The sequence below is a fragment of the Capronia epimyces genome (assembly GCF_000585565.1).
Source record: "Capronia epimyces CBS 606.96 chromosome Unknown aczIQ-supercont1.6, whole genome shotgun sequence".
Taxonomy (NCBI): Eukaryota; Fungi; Ascomycota; class Eurotiomycetes; order Chaetothyriales; family Herpotrichiellaceae; genus Capronia; species Capronia epimyces.
Window position 1 is genome coordinate 1,240,396 of NW_006912909.1, and position 22,560 is coordinate 1,262,955.

Genomic DNA, 22,560 nt, shown 5'->3' on the forward strand with positions numbered 1-22,560 from the left:
CTCAGAGAGAAGACGTCGTGCGACTCAGAGAGAGGGAGAGAATTCTTCTCGGGTCTAGATCCAGGCCCCGAATTTGCCGACCGGCGGGGGGGGCCCACCAGGTCGGCTATTTGCGATTTTGCTTTTGGCGGTTGATAACTTCATCAGGTCTCTTGTGGAATGGCTGTGGGCCCCGTCCAAGAGTGTATTATCAGTGGCTTATCAGGCATGGCGTAGAAGGACAAGATAGAGAGATATCTAGATACCCATGGGTCCATGCTCTAAACTCAAGTCCGCTAGTTTTGGGGACTCCTTGTCCCCTTACAAGTCCCGCGAGAAGCGGTATAAGAAGAGTCGTCGAGCTCGGGGTCTGGAACAACACACATCTGAGAAAACTCCTGTTGCAGAAACAGCGGCTGTCACCGGCGCCAACCACACACATATATCATCAGATCAGGCGCGACGTCGCGGAGGATCAATCTATATCACGCCACCACCACCTTCGCATCCATGGCCGACATCGAGGACAAGACCAAGGTGGCCGACGTCTTGATGCAGAAGGAGGCCTCGTTCGAGGCCGTGGCGGCCTCCGAGGCCCTGTCGCCGGCGGAGGACCGCAGGCTTCTCCGCCGCGCAGACATGTGGTAGGTGGCTGAACCCTCCCCCAAAACAATAGTTACAGCCTCAGCTCAGCCCGTGCTGACCCCAGACTGGCCAGGTTGCTGCCGGTTCTCTTCGTCACCTACATGTTCCAATACCTCGACAAGTCCACCATGGCCAACGCGGCCATCCTCGGGCTGCGCTCCGACCTCCATCTCCAGGGCCAGGACTACTCGTGGGCGTCGAGCGTGTTCAACTTCGGATACCTTGCGGCCTCGGGGCCCATCGCCTTCATCATTGTTCGCCTGCCAATTGGCAAGTTCATGTCCGTCTCGGTGTAAGTCACACCCCGTCGCTGGTATGGCTGGCCATGACTCACACATTCGTCTCCAAGGCTGTTGTGGGGAGCCGTCCTGATGTGCATGGCGGCCACCAAGAACTCGTCGGGACTCATCGCCACCCGTTTCTTCCTCGGCTTCATGGAGGCAGCCGTCGCGCCGGGATTCAGTATCATCGTCTCGCTGTGGTACAAGCGATCCGAGCAGCCGCTGCGAACCGGGGTCTGGTTCTTGGGCAACATCGTCTCCGGCTTCTTTGCCGGACCGCTCATGTACGCCTTCGGGCACATCCACTCTTACCCGGCCTGGAAGGTGAGCCTATCTGTCCCGAGGTCTACTCACCAGCCTCCGCCTCCGCACAGCCGAGAAAACAGCCACTGACGCACCTGACTTGGACAGATTGTCTTCCTGACCTTTGGCGGCCTGACTGTGGTGTGGGGCGCCGTCATGTTCTTCATCCTCCCCGACGCGCCGGGAAAGGCGTGGTTCTTCCGCCCGGAGGATCGGCCCAAGGCCGTGCTCCGCATCAACGCCGACTCGACGGGCGTCAAGCACAACAAGTGGAAGATGGACCAGTTCTGGGAGGCCTTGTGCGACCCCAAGGCCTGGTTCACGGCCCTTCTCATGCTCGCCACCAACATCCCCAACGGCGGCATCAGCAACGTGAGTTGAATTTCCCCCCCCCGAGGCTCCCCAGCTGGTCCAGCCCGCAACAAAACGGCGTTTTCAGCCACTGACGCTGTTGTTTGATTGTTAGTTTGCGGCCATCGTCATCCACGGCTTCGGCTTCAGCGTCAACGAGACCTTCCTGGTCAACATGATTGTCACTGCCTTCCAGGGCTTCTTCGTCCTCGTCGTCACCATCGGCAGCACCTACCTGCCCAACAGTCGCACGTACTTCATGATGGCTGGCTCGACCATTGGCCTGATCGGGGCCGTCGTCATCCGACAACTGGACAACTCCAACATCTGGGCTCGCTACTCGGGCTACTGTCTCCTGTCGGCCTACACGACCAACTTCCCCATGATCCTGGTGATGAACACGTCCAACAACGCAGGCATCACCAAGAAGACGACCGTCAACGCCATGGTATGTTTTTTTAAAAACCCCAAAATTCACCCAAAAATCCTTCCAGCATTATCAGATAGCATGGCTAACTTGGACTTTTTAAACAACAATAGTCGTTCGTCGCATACTGCGTTGGAAACATCGTCGGTCCCCAGCTGTTCTTTGACTCCGAGGCCCCCAACTACCCTTCCGGCTTTGCCGCCATGCTGGTCTGCTTCTGTGTCACCATCCTTGCAACCTTCGCCCTGCGCCTTTACCTCATCTGGTGCAACAAGAAGAAGGATCGCATCAGCGGGCCCGTCGAGGACCAGGCGCTTGCCACCGAGCTCGAGGACGATCGCACCGACCGCGAAATGGACCATTTCAGGTACATCTACTAGGGTCTTGTTCGGTGGGTGGGAAAAGGGGAACTGCCACTGGGGGAATTTGGGTTTCAAGATAGTACAACTAGTAAATATTCCATGAATGGTTATGTGATGACCCGTGTTTTTCCATGTACTGTAATGATGCAGGCTTCTAGCGGAAGCCACCAGAACCCAAGCCACCAGCTACCAGTCAGTTACGCCGAAGCAAAGGGCTAAGGCCCGTGTCGAGGTGTTTCCCGTTGTATGTACGTACGACCGTTAGGCTAACAGTAAGCCCTACACCGAACGCTAACCTGTACCAGGTAAGCAGCGCAGCCTCAGCCTGCGCTGGAAGTGAGGGCGACACCGTACGGGGTACTCCGTACTATGTCTACAGTACCAGGCACCTGCTAGATAGGTTAGGGTTAGGGTTAGGGTTAGGGTTAGGGTACCTTAGGTCCCTTACTATTAGTGGTACCAGTTACTGTACGTCTCCCATCTTCCATCTTCCATCTTCCAGCCTTGCATTGTCCTGCCAGCCCACCGACAATGGCTTCCACAGACCAGCGAAAAACCGTCCTCATCACAGGCTGTGCTCCTGGAGGGATCGGTCATGCTCTCTGCCTGGCGTTTCACAACAGAGGATTGCGAGTCCTTGCCACCGCCCGTTCAACAGAGCAGCTTACCAGTCTGTCCGAACGCGGGATTGAGACCTTACCCTTGGTTGTCGACGATGACAAGTCCATCCGCGAATGTGCAGCCAGCGTTGAGCAATTGACAGGCGGCCGTGGCCTTGACTACCTGGGTATGGGAAAGAGCCAAGTCGCGAGACTCTTTGTGCTAACGATCGAACCACCTAGTCAACAACGCGGGCGTTTCCTATGTCATGCCAGCCCTTGACATCAATCTCGAACATGTCAAGCAGATATTCGACGTCAATATTTTTGCCGTGATGCGGTTAAGTCAAGTCTTCTCGCCCCTTCTTATCAAGGCAAAAGGAACCATCGTGATGATAGGCAGCCTGGCGGCTGTGATCCCCTATGTCTTTGGAAGCGTGTACAATGCTTCCAAAGCCGCCTTGCATGCGTACGCCAATACCCTGCGAGTCGAAATGGCTCCACTCGGCGTCAAGGTCATCACCATCGTCACCGGCGGCGTGAAATCCAGGATCGCAGCACACGTCACCCGTGTCTTGCCGGAAAATAGTGCTTACACGGCCGTGGAACAAAATTTCCTCCGACGTCAAGGCCATTCACAGGAGGGTGCGATGCCAAACGAAGCTTATGCCGAGAGTGTCGTCAAGCAGATCCTTCCCGGTGCTGGACCGTGGCCGTGGAGGTGGCTGTTGAGAGATGCCAGAAAGAAATGGATCTGGGAGGGCAACAAGAGTTGGTTGGTTTATTACCTCGCTGGCGGCTATACCTGGTCCGGTGTTTTCGACTGGTACTTCACAAAGATATTCCAGCTGTGGAAGATCAAACCCAAGGAAAAGACGCCTTGAACCCAGACCCGCGAGGTCACTTCACCGAGAGAAAGACTCGATACTCTCAGCTTACAATGGCCACATTCACTGCACCCCGGAGGTTGCAGAAACACCTAAATCTCTGTTGAAAAATCCTCTGCAGGGTCTGGTCGGACTGGTACCAGAGCCAGGCGCCCGGCAGCCTGTCGGCAACCATTTCGACCGATTCGAGTCACTCAGCAGCCTGGCGACATATATCGAGCTAGACCTTGTTCCTCCAGACGCAGTCCCGGTGACAAAATCAATCTATTATCCTTCCAGTTAGATGGCAACCAATGACATTCGGAGTAAACACCTGCCAGGGAATTTACTCGTTCACAGCACCTAGTTCGGAGCGGCCTTGTGGAAAAGGTGGTTGCGCTGTTAGTGGATCGGGTGGGAAATTTTGCTTGTCAGCGGATTCACTGCATTTGACATGAGCAGCAGGATTAGATTCAAACCCTTTGCTCCCAGTGAGTGTCGTGAACAAGCGCTATCCAAACGCCGTCTTGAGTCACACCAACCCTCCATCTCCTTGCACCGCAGAGTTGCCTTGCCAGATCTTCCCTGCAGGGCTGGAGATTAGTGGAGACGCGGGTTTACCATTCCTCCTTGCTCCTGGCGGTAAGCAAACGAAAGACCAGCCCACTGAAGCCACAGAAACCTCCTCATCACAACCAGCCCGTGCAGGTCTTCTATTCCCTTTCCGGTGATTAGCTTCTTGTGTCTACTAGTGATTACGGTGAGTAGCCGATTTGTCCTTCGATTGAACGCACTGCAACTCGCTCACAGCTCAATCCTTCCACATCTGTCCCTTGACCTTGGGCTGATTAATGGCTCCTCGGTGTGCTACTCTGGCCGGGAAGGGCTGTCTATTGCCTAGCAGACTCCAGACTGGGCCTGTTCCACCACCACCTTCCAATGAGGGTCTTCGAGGCGACAGCGCTCTCGCTTGATGGCCCTCTAGCATTCCTTTCCCCTGGAGCCTAAGCAATTCGTTGTCGTCCGCCTTCGTGCCAGCCGTGGGCCTGGCACCATTCTCCATTTTGATTGGTCTTGGTCTTGTATCTGAAAGGCGGGTCCCCCCTCTCCCTCTCTCTCGGCCGATAGCTTTGGAACAGACCACTTTGGGACGAGTTGACGAGTTGAAAGTAGGATAGATAACAAGTATATATAAGCAGCTTGGGTCCATCCCGGAGGAAACTTCTCGGCCGATAGCTTTGGAACAGACCACTTTGGGACGAGTTGACGAGTTGAAAGTGGGATGGATAACAAGTATATATAAGCAGCTTGGGTCCATCCCGGAGGAACTTCTTAACCGAGCAAATCTCAATTGTTGACCCAGAATGTCTTCCCAACATCGAACCATCCTCGTCACAGGTGCAACTGGCACTCAAGGCGGCCATGTCATCCGGGAACTCCTTTCAGCCTCCAAATCCATAGGATCAGGATTCACCGTGACCATTCACGCCTTTGTCCGTGACCAAGCTTCTCAAGCCTCCCAGGCCCTCCTGGCTCTCGACCCCCAAACCGTCAAGCTCTTCCAAGGCGACTTCGAGGACTCGGACAGTCTTTCCCGAGCGGCCGAATCCTGCACGTCTACCTTTCTCAACGTCACCCCGTCGTTCACGGACCCGGAGGCCGAACGCCGACATGCACGAAACATTCTGACCGCCTCCCTCTCCGCCGGCGTCAAGCACATCATCCTGGCCTCGGTCACGGCGGCGCACGAGTACAAGACGTTCAACAACTTGCCACTGGACTCCTGGATGGGACAGTACTGGGTCAGCAAGGCCTCCATCATCGATCTGGTCAAGGACCCGCCCGTCCCGCGGCCAGAGGGCTACACATACACCATTCTCCAGCCGGCCGGCTTTCTCACGAACTTCCTCCCGCCGGGCCAGCGCATTATGTATCCGAATCTGTCAGCGGCCGAGCCCAGCATCCAGACTGCCCTGAACCCCTCGCTTCGTCTGTCATACCTCGACCCGGCTGACATCGGCCGCTTCGTGGCACACATAACCTTCTCGAGTCCTGCCGACCTCGCACGGCTCAAGTTCGCCAACGAGATCGTCCCTATCGCTAGCGTCCACCTGACCATGTCCGAGATTGCGGACCTACTGTCGGAAGCCGTAGGCCGCCGCAAGGTTGTGCGTGTCGACCACCTATCTCCCGAAGAGGCCGAGGCGGCCAAGGACAACCCTTTCTATAACGCTCAGATCTTCCAGAACCAGAACCCGACCACCGTCGATTTGGACAAAGTCCGAGCTTATGGCATCGCCCTGGGCGGGGTCAAGGAATTCTTCGAACGAGAGCGGGAGAGAGTCGAGGAGGCCTTGGGACTCTGAGGAGCAACCATGAGACATGTTGAGGGACTCTGCGTTGAGCAACCATGAGACATGTTGAGGAACTCTAAGAACATGATGACGACGCTCGGCCGTGAGGGCCACGAACGTGGAGAGAGAAGTTATGTTACACCGATAGTATACGTACTTTATTATAAGACAAATACTGCAGGTCCCCTACTCCTATCTTAATCCCTTGATCTGATCTCTCCATGTTACCACTGCATCTAGCCAGCACTGTCTCGTCCCCTGAATTAGAATCTCTAAGAGATACATACATACATGGTCTATCCTTACCTAAGTGCAGACCATCGATTCAGCATCGCCTGTTGATTCAGATTCTCCAGTCTAGGAGAGATGTTTGCCGAGAGGAATCGATACGTGGACCGAGTATTCATTCATACTGTATATGCAGTACATAGTCCTGGGTAGGTTTGTAGGTAGGTAGGTAGGTAGTATGGTACATAGGTATCCTCTATGGTTTTCTATATAGCAGTAGAGTAGTATATTAGTATATATATACATACACCACCGACCACAACACACGACCACATAAACGAGCGTTACAACTGTCAAACATTGGCATTCCCAGCCTTGCCCTTTAACCAGAAGGCCGGTTTAGGCTATACTACACTACCTTATATAGCATGCGCTCCCTCTGCGACCCTTTGATAGAGGATATGGAATATTTCAACCTTTGACAAGACCACGTAGATTCCCACAACAGAACACAACACAACAACACATAGAACGATCTACTCATCTAATAAACAACACGTTCCCGATTCGAAAGCAAAACCAAGAACAAGAACAAGAACAACAACAAGAACAAGTTCCCCAAAACCTTTTCCTCCAAGCACCCACACCCACAGGACTTGGAGGGAAGTGAAACCACAACCACGAACACGAACACGAACACGAACACGAACGAGAGTTTTTCGAACACGATTAGAAGAGCCTCCTTGCCGTCGCCTGAGGTGTTGCGGGCCCACCAGCGGACCTAAGTCCAAACAAGGCAGCTTCAGGTTGCTTCTAATTGTTGAGGGGAAGGGGAAATATGGCGGAATGATAGATACATGGTATCTTGACAAGGTATTCGGAATTATGGTGAATTCGTCAGAGGTTGAAATGTCCAAGGTGAATTATAGTGAATTAGGTTGTCAAGAGTTGAAATGGTCCATCTTCTCTACCAAAGGGGTATGGGCATGGGGGGAGCGCAGGCTATATACCTTGGTGTATAGGACGCCTGGACTAGCCTTCTGGTTAAAGAACAAGGCTGGGGATGTCTAAGTTTAACGGAATTATGGTATGGCAGCCTACCTTACTAAGCTTGTGAATGAGAATGTGTGGGCAGAAAATCTACTGTCACATGTGTAGAAAATACAGACTATTACATGTGTACATACCTATAGTGAGTGAGTGAGTGGCGGTGTCGGGGACGACTAGACACCTGAGGTGTTCAAGTGTTGTATATACAAATGAGTTCTGCATGTACATATCTGACCGCCTCCACGACAGGGGGGCCTGAGGAACAACCTTCGCCACAAGGGATAGTATTCACAATAGGGAGGACACTATACTGAGTACTCCGTACTGTGCATTCGCCATATTGGACTGATGTAGGCCATGTCAACTGACTGTTACACTACTCCTCGTCTGCTGGGTTCCATTCGCTGGACCGCTCGCTGGACACCATTTAACTGGCAGTAGCCCCCGACTGTGTACCCTTGGTGAGGCCGAGTTCCTCGTAAAAGGCATCGGTCTTAGGCTCCCTGCCGAGGAAATCAATCAGCGTCGTCATCTCGTCCTGGCTCCCCCCCTTTTCGAGCACCGTGTGGCGGTATCGTCGGCCTTCCTTGGGGTCCATGGGATTCTTTTTGAAGACCGAGTAGAACATGTCGGTCGAATAGACTTGAGAGCTGAGGTAGCCGTAGTAACCTGGTAGAAAAAAAAAAGAGTTAGTCTTGCCTTGCACATCGTCGGCAGAAAGATCGGCTCGTGACTTACCGGCATCGTAACCACCCATCAAATGACCAAAGGTGGCTTGACCGTTCCCCCAGTCATAGCCTTCTCCTAGCACTTCGGGCCCATCAATCTTGCTGATGTCTTTTCTCAGCCAATTGTATGTCTCGGAAATCTTCATTGCCTCGAGGCTCTCGTGGTCTTTGGGCTCGTGGATGGCCATGTCGAAAATGCCAAAATGTAACTGACGAAGGTTGAACAGTGCGCCGTTGAGGTTCTTGGTCTTGATCAACTTCTCTATGAGATCATCCGGGATGCGCTCCTCGGTGCTTCCTGCGTTGGCGCCTGAAGCTTCTTTCCATGCAGCGTAGTATTCGGGCGACAATGTCGAATAGTGTTTGCTCAATGCTTTCAGCTGAGATGGAGTCCAGCACCAATTCTCTAGCATCTGACTTGGTGCCTCTACAAAGTCCCTGACGGTGTTGGTGCCGTGGAACCGGGAGTATGTCGTGCGAGAAACGAGATCGTGAATGCCGTGACCAAGTTCATGGAAGAGAGTGGTGACTTCATCGTGTTTCAGTAAGCTCGGCTTCTTGGCTGTGGGCTTGGAAAAGTTGCACACGAGGGCTGTGGCTGGATATCTTCTCGTGCCGTTCTCCGTGATGAAGCCAGGTTGGAGGTTGAAATTGGCGGCGTGTCCATACTTGCCAGTTCGCGGGAAAAGGTCGAGGTACAGGTAGCCCACGAATCCGTTACCTTCACCCTCGTCGTCCCAAACGCTGAATACTTGAACCTCGTCGTGCCAGACAATGTCCGCACCCTTTCCGGATGCAGAGACGGTGTCACGGTCCTCGCCCACGATCTCGACAAACACTAACCCAAACAATTGCTCAAAGATCTCAAGCATGCCTTGGATCGTCGTCTGCAGAGGGAAGTACTCGGAGATCAACTGCTGATCGAGCTGGTAGTCCTTTTCTTCCATCATCCGATCGTAGAAACGATGGTCCCACAGGTAGTAACGACCGTCAAATTGCTCTCCTCTAGATTCCAAGTCTGCCTTTTTCAAGGCTTTCAGCGTCTCGATCTCGTCCAGGCCACCCTGGCTCAATCTGTTGCGTAAGTCGCCCAAAAAGTCGTCCACGGTTTTCGGTGTCTTGGCCATCTTGTCTTCAATCCGGAAGGCAGCGTGGTTCGGGTAACCCAGTAAGCGAGCAGCCTCATCTCGCAAGAGAATGGCTTCCCTGAAAAGTGGGACATTTTGGTTGATCTTGTTCTCGTTGGCGACAAAGACCTTTTGTCGAGTAGCACTATTGGTGGCGTATTTGAGGGTTGGGAAAAGGTCAGGATACTTGAATGTCAACCAGTATTTGTCACCTTCCTTCTTCAACAGAGAGACGACATCTTCGGGGACGCCAGCCAGTTCTTCCGCGGTAAACCACAGGCCGCCCTTCTCTTCGTTCAGGCTCTTGGAAAAGGCGATGCTCAGTTGACTGAGTCTCTTCTTGATTTCCTTGAATCGGTCTCGTTTAGGCCCTGCAGGGATATTCAACCCGTTTCGCACGTAGCTCTTGTGTTCCTTTTCGAGTAGTCTCTGCGATTCGGGGTCCAGCTTGTCTCCTCTCTTCAGCGCGGCATCGACCAGTTCGAAAACATCCTCCCGCATGGCGGCCTCGATGCTGAAATCGTCCATGAGTTTTTCGGCTTCGGTTGAGGCATCGCGCAATGTTTGGTCTGTAGACACGGATTGGTAAAAGCCCAGGATATGTGTCTTTAGCGACTGCTGGTTTTCATCGTAGGCCAAGGGCAGCAGCACGTTGTGGAAGCTGGCATCCTTCGCTTGGATGGACGCGACGATATCATCCGTGACCTTTTTCGAACTGGCCAGTAACTTCTTGGTATCTTCGACCACGGAGTCGGGGGTCGCGGTGAAGCTCGGGGGTGCCTGTGGTGGCTTGCGAAACTTTCCCGGCGCCATGCTCGAAGTAGTCACCGGTCTGAAGGGGCTGATGGAGGAGGCCGCCGGCTTCACAGGTCGGATTTGGGTCAAGAGCGAGCCTAGCCGGCTAGAAGCACGAAACGGAGCCAGAATGACGAGGCACACGACGGAGAAGAGGGCGACGGAGGAGAGGAGGAGGAGGACGGACTTTGGGCGAGCCAGGATGACAGCAATGACAGGTATGACTTTAAGGCATGAATGAAGGGAGTTGCGCAGCTGATGGTGCCTGGTGAGCCTGGTTTGGTCGGGCAAAGAAGATGGTAGACCTGTCACGGAGCACGAGGACGTGGACGTTGGAGTGTTTCGAGTGCGAACGTGGAGTGTTTGCAACCCGAACGAGCTTCCGCTTCATCTGTTTGGCGAGCGTTTCGGTCAATGCATCCACACACATATGTACACACACTCTCTCTCAATCACTCACTCACTCCGCCTCATCCACGCCCGTCTACGATTCTTCAAGTCTCTACGCTCGAACCACCTGATCCTCATGCCCTGAAGATGAGATGCGCCGGAAGGAAGAGACTGCGCATCATAAACTACCATTTGCAGATCATCTCAGTGGCCACACCATACTATACTCTCTACAGCCCTGTCTCGAGCTGCGGCCTGGAAGGAACAAAGCCGCCCTGCAGAATCCACCGGCCTCCCTTCTACAGCATTGCTGGACCATATAAATGTGGCGGCCTCAACCAGACAGCTCCCACGCTCTCGGTGGTCCTCGGAACCAGCCAGGTCGGCCAAAGGTTCTTTATCCCAATCACTCCCCCCTCGTCTTCTTGCACAGTCCGTCTTGGTCATCCAAGATGTGCCCACATCGTGCTTGACGATGCCTGATAGACGAAGCACTCGACCAGCGTGGGCGTTGCGTCGCGGAATGGCTCAGTTGGCTTGGTGAGATCGCCAAATGCCTATACTTCCCAAAAAGCGGCCACCAGGCCGGATCAGGAGCTAATCAGAGACTGCCTTGACATATGGCGCCGTGAATGAATGGGTATTTCTCATAGTGGCCTCATGATTCTGATTGAACCGTTTGTCTTTTCCTCGTCAGCAATTGGCGCCCACTTGTTCCTGTTGGTAGACTCACGAAAGCCAGTCCATGCCCTCATTGATACCTTTGCCATCAATCACCGAGCAAGCAACGATGCTCCAATTTCGATCTCTCAGCTCGCCCAGTTTCAATGCCTCGGAGATCTCGCCTGCGCCTTGTGCTCCTGGCTATTCACCATCAGCCAATCACCACTGTAGAGATAGTCTGATGGGCCTTACCTGATCCTGCTTATTGGCAAAGACTAACAAAGCTGCGTCTTTCAACTCGTCCTCGTTTAACATAGACCTCAATTCATCGGCAGCAATCTCTAGTCTTTCGATATCCGTGGAGTCGATGACGAAAATGACAGCTGCTGTGTTGGCATAGTATGACCGCCAGTATGGTCGTATAGACGTCTGCCCACCGAGATCCCAGACGTCCAAGTTTAGATTCCCATATTGTACAGATCTTAGTAGCTTCATTAGTTGTGCCCGGGCCAAGGGTCGGGAAAACTGACTCGACGTTGAATCCGATTGTTGGTATCGTTGTCACCACTTCACCAATCTGATTTGATGAGAAAGTATGTACGGCTGTTGTGGAAAATGGCCTACCTTCAATCTGTACAAGAGTGTTGTTTTGCCAGCATTATCCTGGGTGCATCGGTCAGTCTCCCATGGTTGACAGGAGAGATTGAGAGCAACGTACAAGGCCCAGGATCAATATTCGAATATCTTTCTTGCCCCAAATTAACTTGGAGAAATATTTAGAGACGGTGCCTCCCATTATGGCTGAGCAAGGTCGACAAGCAGCAGGTCAGAAGAAATGAAAAAAAGCGATCAGCAAATCATGCCGCCAACTAGTGACGACTTCTGCCTTCTGATCGTCTAATGGGACGGTTGGTTTCTAGAAGCACTGTTCGCTCTTGAGCTGAGCCGAGTCCCCCGAATACAACAGTGCAAAGTTCAACAAGTCGACAAATATGAAGAAGGCAGAGTGTTTATTATGGCCCGATGCCGCCGGAGCCTTGAGAAACAGAAGGGTCACGTGGGTGCACTGGCACTCTCGCTGCTTTAGTAAAGTTTGTGTCGCGTTCCGCAAGTGAGGATGGGCATTGTCGCCCAGGTGTCTTCGACTGTATAGGTAATTCACCAGTACACGCAAAGCTCGGTATTATCACTAAGAAATATTGTCAAAGTTGGGCCCTCCTACCTAACATCGCCCTTTCACGCCACGCCTGGGATGACACAACGATACACGACCCTCCATCGCAGCTCGTGCGCGAATCCGTCCTCTAGATCCTGACCTATAAATATTTCGAAGCCGACAATAGCAACACAATGGTTGGGAAAAAGAGCGGAAAGGCTCTCCTCAGAGAGGAGGGGCTGGAGAGAACTGATAACAACATGGAGCTCACATCCTGGCCTCAAATCACGGCTATAAACCAGAAGAACTATTACACAGGTGCGACACAAAGGTCAAGCCCAGGTATTGCGCTAACAGACCCCTAGAATATCTCAAAAGAGACGAGCAGATCCTGGCATTTCGATCGCAGCAGGAGGAAGCTCGCATCAGAATGATCAAAGAAGCCAAGGACAGGGATAGAGCACTGGCACAGGGCAAGGCTGTCGGCCCAGATGGTGACATTGAAATGGAAGAAGGAGAGGAACAGGCTGAAGATGAAGCGTCTAGCGGTGCTAAAACTATTGTTATTCATATCGGATCGCAGAATCTGAGAGTCGGACTCGCCAACGATGCGCTTCCAAAGACAGTCCCCATGGTCATCGCACGTCGCGCACCTAGGTCGGAAAGCGAAGAAGGAGACGGAGAGCCAGCTCCAAAACGAGCCAAACTGGACAATGGACTGCCGCCGCCAGAACCGGAGAAGCGTTTTGGCGAAGACTTTGCCCAAAAATTCGCCGCCATGTCCCATGATCTGAAAGTGAGGATGAGAATGAACAAGAGAAAGGTGCTGCCGCAGTCCAGGGATATGGTCACCAGTTATAATCGGAGGAGCACCTATGAGACAATCACAGAACACAACGATACTATGCGAATCGAATGGACAGACACGACAGACGGGGAAAAGGACGCCCCCGAGTACATCACCGGCAAAGCCGCTCTTCGCATTCCTGATCAGTCCACGCCTCGTTACAAATTATTCTGGCCCATTCGTTTAGGATTGATCAACGAGCGCGACTACAAGTCGAAGCGCCTATTGTGGGAGGATATACGCATCATCGTTGAAGATGCTATCAAAACCCAACTCGAACTCAAAATCCGTACGCGCACCGACTGGAATCAATACAGCTGTGTCCTTGTCATCCCGGACTATTATGAAAGGACCTATGTTTCGAGTCTCCTGGACATGGCGATAACAGAGTTCGGCTTCGCACGAGTCTGTTTCATCCAAGAAAGCCTGGCGGCTTCCTTCGGAGCAGGTTTCACCACCTGCTGCATCGTTGACATCGGCGCTCAAAAGACATCGATATCTTGCGTCGAGGACGGGATGGTCATAGACAATTCACGGGTCAATCTGAAGTACGGGGGGAAGGACATCACTGAAGCATTTGTCAAAATGGTCATCTACAATCACTTCCCATATTCAGAGATCAACCTAAATCGACGGTATGATTTCCAACTGGTCGAAGAACTGAAGCAAAAGTTCTGCACCATGAACGAGGCCGATATTTCTGTCCAGCTCTATGATTTCCACCTTCGAGCTCCCGATCAGGACACCAGAAAGTACACATTCAAGATCTACGACGAGGTGATCCTTGCTCCTATGGGATTGTTCAAGCCTCACATCTTCGACGACACTGGTAAATTGGACGGTCGCCGCAAGCTGGTCGACAAATCTTACGACATCTACGATGGCAAGCCGAACGACCCAAGCTCATCTGCCCAAGCAGAGATCCTGACCTCGATCGCACCCGAGGAGGTGTTGACTTCCACCAAGAAGCCCGGTGCAAAAGCCAACGGCGTTGCCAACGGCGTGACCAACGGCGCGAAGGAGGAACAGTTCAATGGCTCTCGCCGCCCTTCATTCAGTAACATCAAAGAAATGGATGCGACGCCACAGCCATCAACCGCGAGTTCTCCAGCTCGCAACCTTGACGGGACCCCGCAACCCGACGAGAATGACGTCGTCCCTCAGCGGGACGAAAAGCCCAAAGTCGAAGAGGAGGAGGAAGAGCCCGTCAGCATCGAGAGACGCGATGATCTGCTGCCAATCTACCCACTTCCTAATGCAGTGGTGGCATCTATAACACATGCGGCGCGTAATTCCTCGCAGAGGACGAGCGATCTCCTGGGTGGCATCATGATCACAGGTGGCACAAGCATCATTCCAGGGTTGGCGTCGCATCTGGAAGAACACCTCAAAGGTATCCTACCTGGGTACAGCAAAGACATCATAATCGGCCGTCCACCGAGGGAGCTTGATCCACAGGTCGTAGTGTGGAAGGGCGGGGCTGTGTTTGGCCGCATGAGTCGGACAAATGATAGCTGGGTCAGCGGTTTCTTGTATGAGAGACTGGGAGAGCGAGTTCTCGCACACAAGCTAATGTGGGCATGGTAGGGGGGCACCTAGGGGGGTGGTCCATCCCTGCAGCGAGGATTGTTCTGAGAAACAAGAGCATGATCGGCAAGTAGACCAATCTTGAGGAATACCGTCCAAAAGGGTGCTACACCACATGCAAAGAACACATTTGTGCCATGCTTAACTTGAGGTCTCTCTCATTGTAGTACGTATGGTCATTGTCCTTTCCTGCCAGAGCCTTGCCGAAACGCGATAGTGGTCTGCGAGGCTGTCGTCACGTGATATTTCCATCTCCCTTCTGTCATTGGTTCCAGCAAATTTCCCCAGAAAGTGCATCTCCAACTGCGTCTGCTCGACAGACTGATTCCATTGAGAAAGAAACCACCTGGGTTTCAAGCACGTTGCTTGACCCGGCACAGTCACTCGTTTATTATTAGAGCCGACCTGGTTTTCTGCTAGTCTCAGACAACTACATATGTCGCGAAGATGACTAGCTCTACCGATCAGCATGCGGGTTCGGTCTTTCACACAAGTATATTTGGATCCCTGCGTCGCCACAGCGTGGTCGCTAACAAATGGTCGGATACATAGAGACTCCTGCACCATCAGTGGCCCGCGGTCCCTCATGAAGCCTGTCGGATAATTCCTCTGTTCCCACGTACAACTACCCATGTCAGAGGTGTCCATCGAGCCCGCCTCAAGTTCACCGGACTTTCTGGACGTAGTGGTGTGGCATTGAGTCAATGTCGGCAGGCAAAGTTACAAGGACCTGTTTCTAGCGCCCGTCTCTTGCATTTGAAGGACACGACGTCTCATAATGTGGAGCTCGGAGGAAGATCACAACGCTGTGAGGAGGCAGCCTCTGCAATCAATGGCAATGCAGAAGATGCGGCGAACTCCCAAGTTGATGTCGAGCATTCTGAGCAGGAGGCCGAGAGCGCTGCATATGACGCCCTGGCACCCGAGGAAGATAGTGGCGTGCCAGGAAGCTGTGTTGCCAAAAGGCGCAAATATTTTGACGTCAACCTTCCAGCATCGAATCTTCTTGACGCTATTGAAACGATCAAGCTAGCTCGACAGTATGGGCTCACAGATGATGAGGTCGTATCGACCCCATATGCTGCGGAATCTAGTCGTGGATGGGTGAGAGACATATTGCGAAGCAATCAAGCTCTCGCTGCGAAGATGAAGTTGGCTCTGGAGAAGGGCCGACAGAAGGCCCGGATGCAAAAGATACTCGCTGCGAGACACAAGTTGCCTTTGATGTCTGACACGACACGGCCGAAAATATTGGAACTTATCAAGGACTGTGACGTGACCATTATCTTGTCCAAGACGGGTTCCGGCAAGACGACTCAGATTCCTCAGATAATTCTGGACGACCAGGTAACTCACGGGTTTGGACCGGTAACGAGCATTCTCTGCACACAACCTCGCCGGCTTGCAGCCACGTCCACCGCTCGAAGGGTGGCTTATGAGCGAGGTGAGGCCTTGCAAGACTCTGTAGGCTACCACATTCGGAATGACAAGTGGCCTTCACGACAACAAGGGAGCATAACCTACTGCACTACGGGGATTCTTCTAAATCGCTTGATTGCCGACGAATGGAGTACTTTGCAGTCTCATTCACACATCATCATTGACGAAGTACATGAACGGAATATACAAATCGATCTGGTATTGGCAATTCTTCGAGGAGCTTTGCAAAGCAGGAAGGCTACGGGCCAACGATTTCCCAAAATCATTCTAATGAGCGCCACCATTGACCCAACCATGTTCCTCGAATACTTCAGGCAGCCGACGCATACTGGGGTATCCCTTCTCGCGGAGAGCCTCCAAGTTGAAGGCTCTGCACATCATGTTGAAACACACTATCTGCCCGAGATTCTGTCAGAGCTCACGCAAGCCGGGGAGCTACACACCACCATGCACGCTCTTTTGCAGGGGAAAGCCTCGGGCATTTCCAGTGCAGAATATATTCGGAGTGAGATGCGCTTCGCTACCAAGCAATCTGTAGGCCTTCGGCCCGACAGCAGTGGTCTAAGCAGCCAGCTGGCGGAGACTGGTACATTGGATTCTACTGTTCAAGCAGGAGACCGCAGGTATATCGGCCTGGCAACGTCTGTGATTGCCCACCTAGCGGACAGTAAACTGGGAGGCGATATATTGGTGTTCCTGCCTGGAAGGGCAGACATCGACGAAATCTTCAATCTTCTGATCGATTTAAGACCACTTGGTGTGAACTTTACCAACACGAACAGATTCAAGCTCTTCAAGCTTCATTCTAATTTGCGCGATTCTAACGACGAGGTCTTTAAACCGGTAGCCCCAGGGTGCCGACGGATTATTCTGACTACCAACATCGCTGAGACATCAGTGACGCTGCCAGAAGTGGTTTACGTTGTGGACAGCGGTCTGCTCCGGAGCAACACCTTTGATCCGCTCACACGCCTGAGAAGCTTGCCTTACGAGTGGATCAGCAAGACCAGCCTGATTCAAAGACGAGGCCGCGCGGGGCGTGTCCGAGACGGCCACTACTATGCCCTCTTCACGAAAGAACGGCACGACTCATTTATCGCGATGCGCCGTCCCGAAATCGCAGTAGCTGACCTGGTGACTGTCGTCCTGCAGTTGAAGGCTTACCCACAGCGAGTCGACGTCCGGGAATTCCTGCGCGAAACCATAGAGCCACCTCCTCCACAGGCCATCGAGAGTGCGCTCAAGGATTTGAAGAGTTTGCATGCCTTGACTGAAAGCGAGGAAGTCACCAGTCTAGGCCGGCTACTGGCTCGCTTTGCTTTACACCCAGCAGCGGCCAAAGGCATTTTGCTGGGAGCCCTTTTCGGGTGTCTCGAGCCGATGCTAATTCTTGCTTACCACAGCTCTACCGACTCACTGATTTCACACCCAGAATTCACGGCGAGGCAGCTTTCGGTGATGAAGCAGCAGCACACATCAGACTATGAAAGTGATCTTGTGTCGATAGTCGAAGCTTTCAGAGATTACCACACCGCCTACCGAGCTGGTGACGCCGACCAAATGAAAGACCTACGTGACAGAAGGCTGATCAGGCATCACGTATATCTGGACATGATGGTCGCAAGCGTCGCCATCCATCAGATCTTGTCAGATGTTGGCTTTTTGCCCGGTGCTGAAGCAGGACGGAGTGTGTTTGAGATCCTGCCGGCTTCGATGAACTCGAATCGCAACAATATGGTGCTGGTGAAAGCTCTCGCCGTGAATACTATTACTCCCGAGCTAGCCGCATGGCGGGAGAAAGGACCACTGAAGAAACTCTGGAGTCTGGATGACCCGACCGCCACGGGTCTGATTTCGCGAGACAGCGTGAACGAGAAGGCGACGAAGAAATCGGCCAGGTTCGCCCGAAAATACCGATCCGGAGGCCGGCTGGTCGCGTATTCATGGAAGCATGATACTCCCGAGTCAAGTCCCAAGGGCATCTGGCTTGAGCAGACCTCGATGGTGACGCCACTGATGTCCGTTTTGTTCAGCCGCAATGTCACGCTGTCGAGTCCTCAAATAGTGATGATCAACGACTGGCTCAGGCTCAAGCTCAACGCCGAAGAAGGCACACCACCGGTGGTAGCTGAGCAGAGTGCACGGATCTTGATGGAACTGAGAAAGACGGTCGATCGATTTGTAGGCCTGGCATGGGAGGACCTCGGCTTGCTCGACCTGTCCGGGGAGAAAAGTGCTCGAGGCTCGATCAAGGTCCCGTCATCTGGTCGAGGGCTCCTCAACGCCGAGCTTCAAAGGGTTGTGGTCGACTCGGTAGTGAAAATGCTCAATGAGGACGACGCGTACTGGAGGTCTTTCCGCGAGAGAAGACGAGCAGAAAACATCGAGGCCGAAGCCGAGGCCGAAGCCAAGCGCGTCGAGGAGATGAATCAAGCCAAGGCCAACGAACCCGTGGAAGACGAGGCGGAAGAACCAACGAGGCCTTCGGGACCGGGAGGCCAGGATCGCGATGCACAGCCGGAGCTGCACGGCATGCACGTCGATGAGACAAACTATGACAATGAACCAGAAGCGGGCAAAAGTGAGGCGGCGGCATAAATCAGAATTCAGACGGCAACTGAGGTCGAGGATCGATATATGAAGTGGAGAGTCTATGTAGGATATAGAAGATAGATCATCTGTGAGAACAGTGTATAATATACAATATACAGCGCCAGTGAGCGACTGTATCGTGGACCGACGACGGGCGTGTATTGTGGTGTATACATAAGGTACATACATACATACATACATACATACATACATACATACATACATACATACATACATATAGGTATATATATAGCGAATGAAGTAGACTTAGGTGCAGATTCGGACTATGGAGGTCTATTAGGTCCGATCTCACTTCTCACTTCTCACTTCTCACTGTCTTATGCACCAGCCACTACTCCCTCTCTTCCACCGGATCCCATCATTATTGATTCAAGTTGGGAGACGGAATCCCCAGCGCAAACAGTGCCGGTCTTCGTAGGTATGTGAGCTCGCACCGCACCCTCCATAGGCACGTACATACTCCGTACACTGTACTGTACAGAGTAGAATTCCTCTCCGGAGGTGTTGAGACCCGGCCATATCCTCGGCGGTAATGGTGGAGATGGACACTGCCACTGCCACTGCCAGGCACGCCATCTCCAGCTCGTTTGAGGTCAGCGTTTAGCTCTCTCTCTCTCTCTCTCTCTCCCTCTCTCTCCCTCTCCCTCCTCCCCCACACCCCCCCTCTCTTTCTTTCTCTTGCTTGCCGACGAGTTCGGGTTCGGGTCCGGTACGACGATAGCCGGGCCCTACATGTCCTGTTCAGTACGGAGATTAGTGATCAAGATGTTGCAGTTGAAGTCGCTGTCGATGTCGACCCGATCGATGGGCGGGTGAAGATACTAGTATTAGTACTTAACGGGGTAGCTGTATAAGGTAGTGAGTGACTGGATTCGCTTGAGAGACTCGATTGCGGTTGCGGTTGTTGCGATATCGGTCAGGTCAGAAGACGTACCATTACCTAGTGACCTATGTGTATATTGTACGTGTGTCTGTGTCTGTGTCTGTGTACTAAAGCCTACCGTCGTGACGTGAATGTGATGTAGTCCAGTCCACGACGTCTGCATTGCATTGTCATTTATTGCGTGCTTGGTCCGACCGACTGCTTGGTCTGAAGTCTGGAGTCTGACTCTGCAGGGTTCAAGAAGAAGCAAATCCCAAATCCCGCCAGCCATGCGAATGCCCGATGCAGTGGCTGGTTGTGTGATGTGTGATGTGTGATGTCTGAACGTCAGCCTGTACTCGTGTGCACTGAGCAAGAACTGGATCTGAATGATGAGACGAGGCTATGTATGGCGCGAGATTCAGCGAGAGGTTGTTTATCCCGCAGTTCCACCTGCGCCCACGCCCAAGCCCGCCAGGATTTACTCTATTCTGTGTAGGGACGTCGGATACTGGATGTCTCTCTAGAATGCGGACGCGGACGCCCTTTTGCTTGTCAGTACGGGTACAGAGTATGGATACACGCATGTTCTAATCATGTTTTAGGGCAGATCACGCAATTCGCCTCCCGAAGGCGTGCGCTATGCCCGTCGCGAATGGCTTAGACGCCTGCCCAAGCCTGCCCGCCAACCAATCCGGCCGATGGCGCATTGCTCATCATATCACTGCTTGCGGGTTGCGGGGTTGTGCGCCGACTTGGACTGATATGATGTGATGCGAGAAACGGCCAAACTGGCGAAACCGCAGACCACGAACCACAAACCACGAACCACGAACCACTCGACAATCGACATGCCCTGTGCAATCGGGATTCGACATTCGGGACCCTTAGGACCCCATTCATGTCGAAGCCCACTGCGGTGCCGAATTTCCTCTTCCACTATATTTGAAGCCTGGGCCTGAGACTGGGCCTGGGACTCGGACTGGTTGTATATAACGAGCCACAGTCATCCTCGTTTCCCCATTCCGTCCCTCCCTAGAGGTTTAGGAGATTTCCGACCACCAAACCAAACCAAACCAACCCAAACCATGGCGACCGCTTCCTCTACACAAACCCCCGCGCAGCCCAAGGGCGGCGTTGGCGCCTACAAGGAACTGGCCCCCGGCCAATTTGACAAGGAAAACGAGCTGAAGGGTACGGCCAATTTCGCCGCAGCGACATATCCTCAGTGAGTATCTGATCAAGAGACTCGACTTGCCGCTCGTGTTGACCGTCTGTCTACAGTTATCTGCCGGTGTGGGACAATGAGAAAGGAGAAAAGTAAGCTACCAATAATATCCTTCCCGTCTGTGTGTGTGTGAGAGAGAGAGAGAGAGAGGGAGGGAGGGAGGGAGGGAGACAAAAGGAGACAGGCAAAGGCACACACAGATACACACAGAGAAAGAACAGACACACACACCCACAGAGAGAGAGAAACTGACACCCACCCCCCTATCCAGATACCCTCCTCTCGAGCCGTTCGAGCATTATGAACACGGAAAAGATGCCGACCCGTCCTTCCCCAACCTGTTGAAGGAGGGAAGCCACCTGGAAAACATCACCGCGTCCATCGGGGCCGAAGTGACGGGCGTCCAGCTGTCACAGTTGGACAACAAGGGCAAAGACGAGCTGGCTCTGTTGGTGGCCCAGAGAAAGGTGGTTGCCTTCCGAGACCAGGACTTCGCCTCCCTTCCCATCGAAAAGGCGCTGGAGTTTGGCCGATACTTTGGCCGTCTGCACATCCACCCGACCAGGTAAAGCCCAGCCCAGCCCATCAACCACTTCTCCCTTCTCCTGATTCCCACTTCAAATCAAACCTCGGGGTTCTCCCACTTCAAATCATACCTCGGGGCTGTATGGATCTGGTACTGACGCGGTCCAGTGGCGCTCCCGCCGCATATCCCGAAGTCCACCTGGTGCACCGCGGGGCCGACGACCACTCGTTCTTAGACTTCCTCGACAGCCGAACCAACTCGATCGCCTGGCACAGCGACGTCACCTATGAGAACCAGCCGCCGGGGACGACGTTCCTGTATGCGCTCGACGTGCCCTCCGCTGGCGGCGACACTCTCTTCGTCAACCAGGCAAAGGCATATGAACGACTGTCTCCCGCTTTCCGCGAGCGTCTCGCCGGTCTCCAGGCCGTCCATTCGGGATACGAACAAGCCACGAGCGCCATTAACAGGGGCAGCACTGTGCGGCGAAACCCCGTCTCGTAAGTGACTTGCAAGTCTTTCTAGGGACTCCCCTCCCCGTGTTGAGTGTCTTTTGGGGACTCCCCTCCCCGTATTGAGTGTCATTCTGGTCAAGGAGCGCCGCCGGCTGACTTGGAACCCCCGCAGCTCCATCCATCCTATCGTGAGAACTCACCCAGCCACGGGGGAAAAGGCTCTGTTCGTCAACCCCCAGTTCACCCGCTACATTGTCGGCTTTAAACAAGAGGAGAGCGACTATCTCCTCAAGTTTTTGTACGACCACATCGCCTTGAGTCAAGACCTGCAAGCCAGAGTTAGATGGAAGCCCAACACCGTCGTCGTTTGGGACAACCGCGTGACAGGTGAGTCTTAGTTTTAGTCTTTCCACATCCGTTCGATATGATATGCGACCGTCGACCGTTCCTCGGCTGACTCGCACTTAGCGCACTCTGCCACCATCGACTGGGAGGATGGCCAGCGACGACACATTGCCCGCATCACTCCACAGGCCGAGCGTCCCACCGAGTGAAGTTGAAGTTGAAGTCGCTCCTCAGGCATGACATCTATCAAAAAAGCCGTTGGGATCGCGTACAATTAGAACGCTGCGGCGGGCCATGTGTTGAATGCCGCATGCCGCTCGATTGCTGGCCGGACGGCTTCGAAAACTAGACCG

At 53.2% G+C, this 22,560-nt stretch overlaps 8 protein-coding genes across 8 annotated transcripts; 6 read left to right on the top strand and 2 right to left on the bottom strand.

Annotated features, from left to right (window-relative positions):
• Positions 1-489: 489 nt before the first annotated feature.
• On the top strand, positions 490-2,366 carry A1O3_07333 (uncharacterized protein; the record flags this gene model as incomplete). Its single annotated transcript, XM_007737443.1, has 6 exons — positions 490-623; positions 698-916; positions 974-1,229; positions 1,317-1,580; positions 1,675-2,007; positions 2,100-2,366. The coding sequence occupies 6 exons, from the start codon at positions 490-492 to the stop codon at positions 2,364-2,366; spliced, it is 1,473 nt and encodes a 490-aa protein (XP_007735633.1).
• A 513-nt stretch (positions 2,367-2,879) lies between these two features.
• A1O3_07334 (oxidoreductase) lies at positions 2,880-3,831 on the top strand (the record flags this gene model as incomplete). The annotated part of the gene is made up of 2 exons (XM_007737444.1): positions 2,880-3,135; positions 3,191-3,831. 2 exons carry the CDS (start codon positions 2,880-2,882, stop codon positions 3,829-3,831), a joined length of 897 nt encoding a protein of 298 aa, XP_007735634.1.
• A 1,346-nt stretch (positions 3,832-5,177) lies between these two features.
• A1O3_07335 (uncharacterized protein) lies at positions 5,178-6,179 on the top strand (the record flags this gene model as incomplete). Its single annotated transcript, XM_007737445.1, has 1 exon — positions 5,178-6,179. One exon carries the CDS (start codon positions 5,178-5,180, stop codon positions 6,177-6,179), a length of 1,002 nt encoding a protein of 333 aa, XP_007735635.1.
• A 1,693-nt stretch (positions 6,180-7,872) lies between these two features.
• Positions 7,873-10,113, bottom strand: A1O3_07336 (thimet oligopeptidase; the record flags this gene model as incomplete). Its single annotated transcript, XM_007737446.1, has 2 exons — positions 7,873-8,114; positions 8,184-10,113. 2 exons carry the CDS (start codon positions 10,111-10,113, stop codon positions 7,873-7,875), a joined length of 2,172 nt encoding a protein of 723 aa, XP_007735636.1.
• Positions 10,114-11,214: 1,101 nt separating this feature from the next.
• On the bottom strand, positions 11,215-11,944 carry A1O3_07337 (ADP-ribosylation factor-like protein 1; the record flags this gene model as incomplete). Its single annotated transcript, XM_007737447.1, has 5 exons — positions 11,215-11,349; positions 11,401-11,629; positions 11,679-11,725; positions 11,773-11,811; positions 11,867-11,944. 5 exons carry the CDS (start codon positions 11,942-11,944, stop codon positions 11,215-11,217), a joined length of 528 nt encoding a protein of 175 aa, XP_007735637.1.
• Positions 11,945-12,498: 554 nt separating this feature from the next.
• Positions 12,499-14,738, top strand: A1O3_07338 (uncharacterized protein; the record flags this gene model as incomplete). The annotated part of the gene is made up of 2 exons (XM_007737448.1): positions 12,499-12,622; positions 12,670-14,738. 2 exons carry the CDS (start codon positions 12,499-12,501, stop codon positions 14,736-14,738), a joined length of 2,193 nt encoding a protein of 730 aa, XP_007735638.1.
• A 631-nt stretch (positions 14,739-15,369) lies between these two features.
• A1O3_07339 (uncharacterized protein) lies at positions 15,370-18,776 on the top strand (the record flags this gene model as incomplete). The annotated part of the gene is made up of 2 exons (XM_007737449.1): positions 15,370-15,426; positions 15,453-18,776. 2 exons carry the CDS (start codon positions 15,370-15,372, stop codon positions 18,774-18,776), a joined length of 3,381 nt encoding a protein of 1,126 aa, XP_007735639.1.
• A 1,965-nt stretch (positions 18,777-20,741) lies between these two features.
• Positions 20,742-22,416, top strand: A1O3_07340 (taurine dioxygenase; the record flags this gene model as incomplete). The annotated part of the gene is made up of 6 exons (XM_007737450.1): positions 20,742-20,881; positions 20,938-20,973; positions 21,153-21,446; positions 21,575-21,907; positions 22,035-22,249; positions 22,331-22,416. 6 exons carry the CDS (start codon positions 20,742-20,744, stop codon positions 22,414-22,416), a joined length of 1,104 nt encoding a protein of 367 aa, XP_007735640.1.
• Positions 22,417-22,560: the final 144 nt, after the last annotated feature.